Source organism: Gobius niger (genome assembly GCF_951799975.1).
Source record: "Gobius niger genome assembly, chromosome: 6".
In the NCBI taxonomy this organism is placed as follows: Eukaryota; Metazoa; Chordata; class Actinopteri; order Gobiiformes; family Gobiidae; genus Gobius; species Gobius niger.
Genome location: NC_136857.1, coordinates 11946793 through 11956541, shown reverse-complemented (window position 1 = coordinate 11956541; position 9749 = coordinate 11946793). Strand labels below are relative to the sequence as shown.

General features: G+C 38.8%; 2 protein-coding genes across 2 annotated transcripts; one reads left to right on the top strand and one right to left on the bottom strand.

Moving 5' to 3' along the window:
• Positions 1–466: 466 nt before the first annotated feature.
• On the top strand, positions 467–8574 carry LOC306965073 (transmembrane prolyl 4-hydroxylase-like). Its single transcript, XM_079559317.1, has 9 exons — positions 467–1192; positions 1306–1387; positions 4650–4840; positions 4904–4994; positions 5895–6054; positions 6239–6424; positions 6610–6700; positions 6872–6995; positions 8193–8574. Exons 1-9 carry the CDS (start codon positions 803–805, stop codon positions 8405–8407), a joined length of 1530 nt encoding a protein of 509 aa, XP_079415443.1. The 5' UTR covers positions 467–802; the 3' UTR covers positions 8408–8574.
• LOC306965074 (secreted frizzled-related protein 5) lies at positions 1858–3943 on the bottom strand. Its single transcript, XM_079559318.1, has 4 exons — positions 2751–3943; positions 2486–2661; positions 2321–2407; positions 1858–2247 (listed from the first exon to the last, which is right to left on the bottom strand). The coding sequence occupies exons 1-4, from the start codon at positions 3224–3226 to the stop codon at positions 1904–1906; spliced, it is 1083 nt and encodes a 360-aa protein (XP_079415444.1). The 5' UTR covers positions 3227–3943; the 3' UTR covers positions 1858–1903.
• Positions 8575–9749: the final 1175 nt, after the last annotated feature.

Below are 9749 nucleotides of genomic sequence, written 5' to 3'. Positions count from 1 at the left end.
ATTTTAGAATACAAATTAAGAGATTTTTCAGTAGCCTATTCCTTAATAATTTTTAGCGGCTAGATCCCTGTTAATGCCATAGACTGTAAATATAGTGAGGCCTACTTCTTAAGAGCGTAATATTTGTGCCAGTATTAAGAGAAAGGAGGCAATTAGTTGGAGCGCGTGAAGCTGTTCTGTAGTTTTCCTCACTCTCAAAACGCTTCTGTGCTCTTGCATTCTGGGTGGATTTAATTCTGACGTTCCGCAGTGTGGTTTTAATCCTGTTGATATTCTGCAGTGTAGATTTAAATAGCAGTGCAAAACAATAAACAAAACACATTGCAGATTAGAACTCGCACCAACAGCCATGTTTTGGGTATTTTGGACGCTTCCAACAATAATTTTGGCGTATTAACCATTCCGCACGCTTGGGGGCGCTATAGGTTTAGACACAGGACCGAGCTCGCGGCTTGTTTGCAGTCGTTGACTCCGTGTTGTGGTTGTCAGGGCAGCACACCCCCTACCTGAGATGGAGAGCGATTTCGGGATTAGGTGACCTAAATTCTCAAAAATACAATAAAATAATGCGATATTAAGCTATCGAAACATGTCTCATAATAGGCGACAACGACATCACCTTTATTTGAACCCACTGTGGAGCATCATTGGGCCATAGGTTTGAGGCGAATATTGAATTATTAGCAGTTAGCTAGCACTTAGCTTTGCTCTTCCGATACGCGTTCAGTGATTAACAGCTTCCCCTTTTTTGATTCATTCTGATCATTCGTAAACCACTGGGATTCTTGTTGCCTTGATTAATATGGAGGATAATTTGGAGGATTTTAAAGAACAACCTGAAGTAGAAGAAGATGAAGAAGAAGAATTTAGTGAATTCGATAAATTACCTTTCCCTCCTCCTCGCTTTCGCTCCACTCGCCTCCACATTCAGAGAAGCAATGTGTGTTCTCGGGCATATTTCGTCGTTGTTATGGTCTTTTTTCATGTTTATATCCTAAACGTGATCGCATTGCTACTTTACGTGCATTACAACAACGGACCCGAAGAGCTAATGCCCGGTGAAGGGGCTTCCTCTTCTTCGGCCATCACCGATGGTGGCAGTCCATTGCCCGGATCCACTGCTCCAACATCAGGAGATCATTTGGACGACTACAGTCAAAGTTTTATCCTGCCTCGCATTGAGGGCATACGGGTGAGCCTGGACGATTATTAGCTATTGTAACACACCATATAACGCAAATATGGTAGTCAAAGTTGTTATATGGGTGTAGGCTAATTACGGTGCATTTCATTTCTTCTGTTTAGGTGGGCCATGTCCAGCGGATTTCTTCCATATCAGATAAAGCCCTTGAGATGAAGACCCTAAGTTTAAAGCCTCTGATATTTGGTATGTTACTACAACACAGTATTACAAGAAAAGTAACTGTTGTAAAAAAAAAAAAAAAAAGACTTTAATTTTGTATAAAGCAATACAAATATAAAGCAAGAAAACATACATTTTTTGTTTGTTTACTTTACATTTTTATCCAACTAATAAATTTAGGCGTTTGACTAGAATTACAGTGTGCACCTATAATCATTACATACAGTGCTTAATTTGTAAATGAGTATTTTCAGGAACACTTTTGGTCTGATGTGATGAATTGGGGGAACAGGCCAAAACATTTGCCGGAACACTCTCATTAGACACCATTATATCAGATACAATTCTTGCCGGATCCTCCTAAATATTTCCTGGATCCTTTACACTGAAAAAAACTGAATTGGGGGAATGCGTTCCCTCAAACAGGGGATCAAATTAAGCACTGATTACATATCAACAAATCAAAATAATGACTTATGAAAAAAGTTATAGTATATAATTACATTCTCTGTAATATTGAACCAACACAGAGTGATTGTTTTAGGTGGACTTGAGCTTTCTGTTTTGACTTCTGCATTGGTATTGTTTCCATCTGCGAGCAGCTGCAGTCAGAGCTTTGTTGCGCTTGTGCCAGTAGTAAGCCTTGTTCACCACCAGGCGTTCTCCCTGCACTGTCCCAGTTACTAAAAAGGTTCCTCCCTGTGAATGGCGTCGAGTCATGTTCCTCACACAAGTAGCATCTCTCTCCAACCACAGCTCAATACGGGAGCGAATCTGTCCTACAAGCTGAGGTCCATGCTTCAGAACATCGAATTTACCAGTCAATGAGAAATGAGACAGACTTGCTGGGCTCGACTTGTGTCTTGTAAGGCGCAGTTTCACAACTGGACAGAATAAAGTTAACTTAGGAATTAATGCTAACAAACAAGATCATGTCTATTAGGTATTTGAACTCACCAAAATCATTTCGGCAGAAAGTGTCTAGTGTTTCCTTTGTAGTGGTACTTTCTTCAAGTTCGCAATCCCGACAGCTGGCCTGTGGAACTGACATAGATCATACATTGATTTAAAAAATATGTATCTTATTCAGTCTAGTCAGATTGCTTATGTTAAGTTTGCTACCTCTCTGTCTCCCTGGCTGAACAGTAACGTTTGTGATTGAGGAGATGCACATGAGCTGGTCTGCAGGGTACTGGTCACAGCGCAGGATTTCAGGCCAAGGATAACCATAGCAGTTCATGATTGGCGCACAGCTGTCACGTACACTTTCACACAAACTCCTACAAGGGGATATAAACCTAGAAACACAATTGCTTCAAATTAAATTTTGTTTTCTGCAGACAAAAGTTTGTTTGCTGAAGACTAAATGAATAAAAAAAACAGTTACCTGTCGAGGCAGATTGGTGCAAAGAGAGAGCAGAGGAAAATTCGAGCATCTGGATGGCATTCCCGGGCCAGCAGTGTTAGCCAGCTGACACTCTGTTGAACAGCCTCTGCTGGAGATTCATGGCCCAACAAGTTGGGCATCCTCATGTTTTCATAGCCAATGTTTTGGCACAGAGCCATGTTTGATGGGATGGGAACACAGCGAGAAGAGATTCGGGATTCCCACAGGCTGCCTTCCTCAGAGTTGACAGATCTAAAAGCAGCATCTGTCCCAAGGTCCCCCCAGATTTCAGTATCCTTCCCCACCACTGGTTCCACTTCTGTACTAGTCCTTTGGTTTCCCCTGTGATTCAGACCTGATCTGATCAAACCAAAACCTCGTCTGTCTCCTCTTGCTCTTCCTGAGCTAAGGGCTGATGGGCTAGTGGAATTAGCAAGCATTAGGAGAAAAAACAGGGTAACAAAAAATGAGGACATGTTGAAAATAAACTGAGTTTCATCCAGTTGTTCGTTTTCCAGTGTGGCAGAGTGATGGGATTTCAGTATTTATAGGAGGTGATGATGGCATATGCATTGGCTTGTGGGCGGAGCTGAGAGCATTTTAATGAGCTGATCGTGAACGATGATCTTGAGAATAGAATGGCTTTGTATTGTTTTCTTTTAAATCAGAATTAAAGTGAAACTAGGATTATTGCTAATCACCAAAGCACATGGTTTGATATCTTTAGATTATATAAGAGTAACTTGGAATAAACAATAAGTACTCTGAGTGTGTTGGACAAAAACAAAAAATAAAAAAGTTGGGCTGCCCTGCTGTGTGTCCATGGCCTGATTCCTGAGCAGGCAAGCAGGTCACTTCCTTTCCGGAGAAAATAATAAAACGGTGTTGGGAGGGAGGAGAGGACTTGTGTTCTCTGTCATTCATATCAGTTTTCAGAGTAATGAGGCCTGACTGGACAATGGGATTAACCAAATGAGTACAGTGTAAAGGCACGGGTGACAAAGGCCTCCACTGTACAGGAAGCCAATTTTCCGGAAGGTTTTTATTAGGGATTGATGTAATTAGAAATACACAGAATGCTCTATAGCTGAAGTTACTCAAGCTTGAGCTGGGGATGTGTTGTAAATGTACTGAATATGACTGTTGCAAGATTTGACACGAAGTTTGAAATTTATGTATGATATGATAACATAATAATAACAATTAAATACCCCAAACAATGCACTGCGGTAGTAGCTCAATTTACCTAAATGATCAAAATACCCTACTGGTGGTACTTCTTTGGGTGGTGTACTACTTCTGAAATCACATAATCACATAAATGAATCACTTCATTTATGCTTTAGTAATGATTTAGTCTGATTTAGGTCTATTTTAGAACCACTTCAGTCCTTGATCTTGATCCTGGCCAGGCAAATGTTGTATGATGTGGTACTTGGTGTGACAAGTTTGATAACCATTGATCTAGGGGTTGGTCAAGTCAAACTTATTTATCACAATAAAACACAATTAATCACTTTTCACTTTAGGTGTGGTGAAGTTTCTATGCTAATGCAGTTTAATGTGGCATCTAAGGTAGGGTTTCAGCACCTTATTGTTCAACTTTTAACTAATCACCATCTACAGGTTATAGATGTGAGAGATTAGGTCTATCTGCATGCTTAATCCTTAATACTTTCTATTGCTCACTACTAAAACCCTAACATATAGACTTGTCTTTGCTTATTCTTGGTTAACATAAACTTGTTTTGTGATAGGAACAAGCGTTTATTCATTAATTCTTTGCTAATTTCAAGTTTTCTTCTTAAACATAGTGTGTGGCTGGATTCATTATGTCATCATGTCAGTTCATGAGATGTTTCCCCTAGGCTACTAAACCCAAGTGTATTTGTTCTGCAGAGATCCCTGGTTTTCTCTCAGAGGAGGAGTGCCGTGTGGTGGTGCAGTTGGCCCAGCTCAAGGGCCTCATGGAGACTCACACAACAGGTCCTGTCCAGGGGTATGTGGAGTCTAACCAGCTGTCTCTCAGTACTGATGAGGTCTTTGGCCTGCTGGACCTTAACCAGGATGGACTATTACAAAAACAGGAGGTTGGTTCTATGTCCATTAAAAAACTATTGCAAGATTGTTGACCTTGTGTATTCCTTACTTAGATTGTGAGTCATTCTCGCTCTCGAGATGGCACATGGTTGAGTGCAGACAGTTTACGGCAGATACTCATCACATTGGAGGCACGCACAACAGGTTTGTTTCTAAACATATTTTTTTTATCTGTCTTTTAGATGTATTATTATAAAAAACATGTTTTTCCATGAGATTGTAACTGTACTTCTTAAAGTAGTTTTATCATATAGTTTTTACTTTTACTTGAGTAGTAAAGCTTCATTTTGTTTCTTAATTGTTTCTTCATTTTGTTTCTTGTTCATAATCATTTCTTTTTCTGTATTTGTATGGTATCCTCTTTGGATATATGAATATTTTGACTTTATTTAATGTTTACTTTTTCATAATTTATGTCACTACAGGAACAGAAATCAGACTTTTACACTTAAACAATTACTCAGTAAACTACTCACAGTACACAAGTAACATTTTCAATACTTTTATCTTACTTGAGTTATTATTTGGGTCACTTCTTTTGACCTACTTCAGTAAAATTATTTTTAAGCAACGTTATTCTTACTTAGGAGTAGATATTTTGACGACTATACTCACCTCTGCCCGTTACTGACAATTAATATCATCAAATCTGGAAGAGGAGGGCACTATTTTTCAAGTCCTTGTGCTCTCCATTGTGTTTGTCCTGTGTCGGATGTGCCTCTACCCTCTCATTAAAACCGGAACCCCCACCCCACCTCTTCTCACCCCATCAGTGTTGTTGTGGATGAGGTTAGGTCTCCAATTCCCCCCATTCAAGGTTATGAGAGCTTTGATTATTAACATACATTAAGGAAAAGTTGACATTAATGTCGAATTAGATGCCAAGCAAAAGGCTGAGCTTCCACCCCATGTCCCATAGTAAGGAGGTTGTGGATGGTTATGAGTTGTTCCATGCACAAATGGCGTGTCAGGCCCCACATCCTTAGATAGAAATAATAGAGAATGGACACATTGTTGCATCCTGACAGTGTGTTTGATTGACAGGTACACTGAACTTGGAGGATTTTAAACGCGTCTATGCTGAATCTCAAAGCACAGAACAACGCATTGGAAAGCTCACGAGTCAATACAAACAGAGAAACAAAAATACTTGGCTCTATCAGAGCTCGGGATCTCACCATGTGCTTCAGACACTCAAAAAGAGGTATGTTTGTTTTTGTTTTGGTCAGTTGTACTGTTGATACATCATTATACTTTTCACTGGTTTTATTTCGAATATTCATTGTGATACATTTAAATAATTTAAATTGTTATAATTCATTACAATTTCAAGTTAATTGTCTTGTTTATTGAAGCTTTATGTATTTCTTGTCATTTTTTCTTCTCAGAGTGATCAGCCTGACGCGTCTGCCTTCAGCTTTGGTTGAGCTAAGTGAACCTTTGCAGGTGATTCGATATGAACCTGGGGACTACAGTGATGCCCACTATGACAGCAGCTCCCCTAACCCTGAGACTTTCTGTGCGCACACCCGCTTAGCCAGCAACGCTTCTTCTCTCAAAGAGGTCTCCTGCAGGTATGCTGTAAGGTTTACATTAATGACATTAGAAAAGATCATATCATATATTTCTTACTAAAATGTTCATAGTTAATTTTGTGGTCTGTTTTGTATTTTTGTTTTTGTTTTGTAGTCAATATTATAATACTAATCTTTTTTTTTGCATCTATTCTCTATATTCATGAATCTTTTCATGTTTTAAGGTACCTGACTGTGCAATTCCACCTCAGCTCTATGGAGGATGGGGGTGAGACCACCTTTCCTGTGGCAGACAATCGCACCTATGATGAAGAGGTTAGTGTAACTTCAGTCCCTTCAAACTTTACTGAAAGAAAAATTATGTCATTTTATTGTACATATTTTATAACATTTTGTGACATAACAAGGAAACAGAGTGGGAAACACTGGTATTAGTAATTCCCACAATTACAAAATATGACTCCTGTTGGATTTTTTTATTTGAAGGGACTGGTCCAAGATGGCATTGATTTGACTGATACTCAACAAACCTGCCACAGAGGAAACCTTCGAGTAAAACCAACTGTTGGCACAGCTCTGCTTTGGTACAATCACCTCTCTGATGGAAAAGGTAAGCAACTATTCTGGCATAATGCATATACTGATTTCTGTATTTCCGGACTATAAGCTGCTACTTTTTTTTTTTTTTTTTTTACACATTTTGAACCCTGTGGCGTATATAATGATGCAGCTGATTTGTAGATTTTACAGTCATACTGAACATGTCATGTTATCAACAACAATGCCCAGGGTCCAAAATTACGTAGCTATTTCTAATTGAAAGAACACGGACATGAAAAAATAACTGCTGCAAATCCAAACATTAAGTTGTGCAGATGGAGACCATGGAGAGCTGCAGGTGTCATGCGTTTCCCTCCGAACATTCCCCACTCATCAGCGCAAGCACAATTATTCAAAAGTCAGCTTCGAACAATTCTCCACAGACCCAACTTTGCACCCACCATTCTCTTATTTGGGAAAAGTCCTGTATTTGAGGGCGCTGATGGTGCACTCAAATACTGCACTTTGTGGCAACGTGGGCATCTGCGGTTTAAGGCCCTATGTTTTTGAGCTATTAAACTCTTTAAATTTGTCTCCCTCGCGCTAATTTTGTCATAAGAGTTGCGTGCTGTTTTATCAACTTCTTTCTATCAAACTTCTTTGGGACATAAACAGAAATAAAAAGGTGAGAGGACAATACAATTCACTTTTTTTGTTTTTTTTTGGTCGGGACAGTGCAAGTTAATGAACAAGCCACACCGGATTGTAGCTTCGGGCTAATTTCCATCCGTTGTCCCCCATGTGCACTCTCAAACACACTCTCATACATCCTGACCTATTGTACATGTATTGTACAATTTACTACACGTATGTCTTCGATGAAGGTTCTTGAGTCTAAACGTACGCTACAAACATGTGCACAGTGCAGCTATCGGGCGAGGTCTGGGGTTTGGGTCGTTTCAGTGTAGATGTTGCTCTTAACAGGTGAGACGGGGGCCCCCAAACAGCAACAGTGCATTGGGTTGGTGTAGAAAAGTGTGCCCTATGTATTTAAAAAAAAAAAAAGTGTTTTAGATTTAGTTGGTGCTTGTATTCAGATGCGCTCAATAGTCCGAACATTGCAGTATATCGCATTCTTTTGTATCTTGATGTGCATATTGTTACTCTATTACCCTTTTGATTCTATGATATCATGTATTAAAAACGAATGTCTATGACTGGGCCACGTGAGGCAGATAGAAGTGACTCACTCATTCCTCATTTTCAGGTTGGATGGGTGAGTTGGACGAGTATTCCCTCCGTGGAGACTGCCCAGTCAAACGTGGGCAGAAGTGGGTGGCCAGTAGCTGGGTAAATGTGGATCCAGATCACCTCCAACAGGCCCGTTACCAGAGACTAGTGGCCCAGAGACACCAGGCTAAATCAGGCCTCGAGGACTATTATCATCCTCTCTCACACAACAACCTCCACCAGGATTTATAGCCAGAATTATGGTCACTTTGTCCTGTTTTACAATGACACTGTTTCAGGCAAAGTTGTTTCCTCATTTACCCAATTCAATTGTATGTAGTTGCAGATGAAAGTTGTCAGACTTCATATCTTTACCATGACATCACTCAATCTGTTTTAAGACTATTCTTTTTTATTATTATTATTATTATTATTATTATTATTATCATTATTATTATTATTTATTCATCATATTTTTTCATCACCTAGCCATTTTACTACAGGTGTTACGGATATGTGCATTTTTTGCAGTTCATTAAAATAATTGTCACACTTTGAATTCATTATAAAAAAAGATATATAACTATATTATATCATCTACAATATTAACACAACTAAAGAAAGCAGATTTATTTTGCTATTTTACTGATGAACTACTGAATGATACCATATCTTATTTGCACACGCTTAAGAGTTATGTAAACATCTGCATGTGATTTTGTTAATATTTCCCTGGCCCAGTGGTATTAATATGAAGAGATGCCACAGTGTTTTCGCCATATCATGAGATGCATTGGAATGTTGTAAACGGAAGACTTCAGGCATATTTTATTTACAAAAGGAATGAACGGAATAGGACTTATAAACCAGATCTTTGGTTGAGCTTTACAGGGACCTACTTATTTATTTATTTATTGTGTTTATCCTCACAACTCAAATATGTGTGTATTTATTACGTCTCAAATCTTTTATCAGTGTGTTATTACTTATGGTATTTGTTTACACAATTTGCTTATTTATTAAAACATGTTGCACATGAGTCTACAATTGTTTCAACTCGGTGGTTCGCAAGTGTACATGTGCCACTGGTGGTACTCAGGGTCAACTGCATTTTCAGACTCATATGAGATAATTGCATGAATGATTCAGTAATGCATTTAAGATTGGGTTTCTTTCTGCTTTAGACGGGGTTTAGGTCTTTTTACATCCTTTTTAGACCTGCTTGGTGGAACTTGGACGGTCACATATTTTATGAGGTGGTACTTGGTGTGAAGAGATTGAGAACAACTCTTCTGATATAAGTTATGGGAGTAGTAAGTAAATAAAAAAATAAACATTTCTGTTGCATTTTTCCTGTCATTTTTGCAATTTGAGCAATAAACCGCTAGATGGCACCAGTTGTCAAATGCTTTGTAGTCTTAAACTGGAATAATGCTTGATTTGAAATGTATGTGTCATACATAACTGAATGTTACAAATTACTGTTTAGTGCTAGCTGGGACAAAAGCTGTAACCTACTGCAACTTTCTGCAATAATGGATGTACAGTAGTGATTACTTTTGTAACACTCCATAACAATCAGTCTAAATTAGTT

Bases quoted from the DNA above. Each gene is read 5' to 3' on its own strand.
- LOC306965073 (XM_079559317.1), top strand. From the start codon at position 803: ATGGAGGATAATTTGGAGGATTTTAAAGAACAACCTGAAGTAGAAGAA. The intron at 1,388-4,649 runs GTATGTTACTAC...TTTGTTCTGCAG, and splicing joins TTTAAAGCCTCTGATATTTG to AGATCCCTGGTTTTCTCTCA. The intron at 4,995-5,894 runs GTTTGTTTCTAA...TTTGATTGACAG, and splicing joins ATTGGAGGCACGCACAACAG to GTACACTGAACTTGGAGGAT.
- LOC306965074 (XM_079559318.1), bottom strand. From the start codon at position 3,226: ATGTCCTCATTTTTTGTTACCCTGTTTTTTCTCCTAATGCTTGCTAAT. The intron at 2,662-2,750 runs GTAACTGTTTTT...TTGTGTTTCTAG, and splicing joins GCACCAATCTGCCTCGACAG to GTTTATATCCCCTTGTAGGA. The intron at 2,248-2,320 runs GTGAGTTCAAAT...TATTCTGTCCAG, and splicing joins TTTCTGCCGAAATGATTTTG to TTGTGAAACTGCGCCTTACA.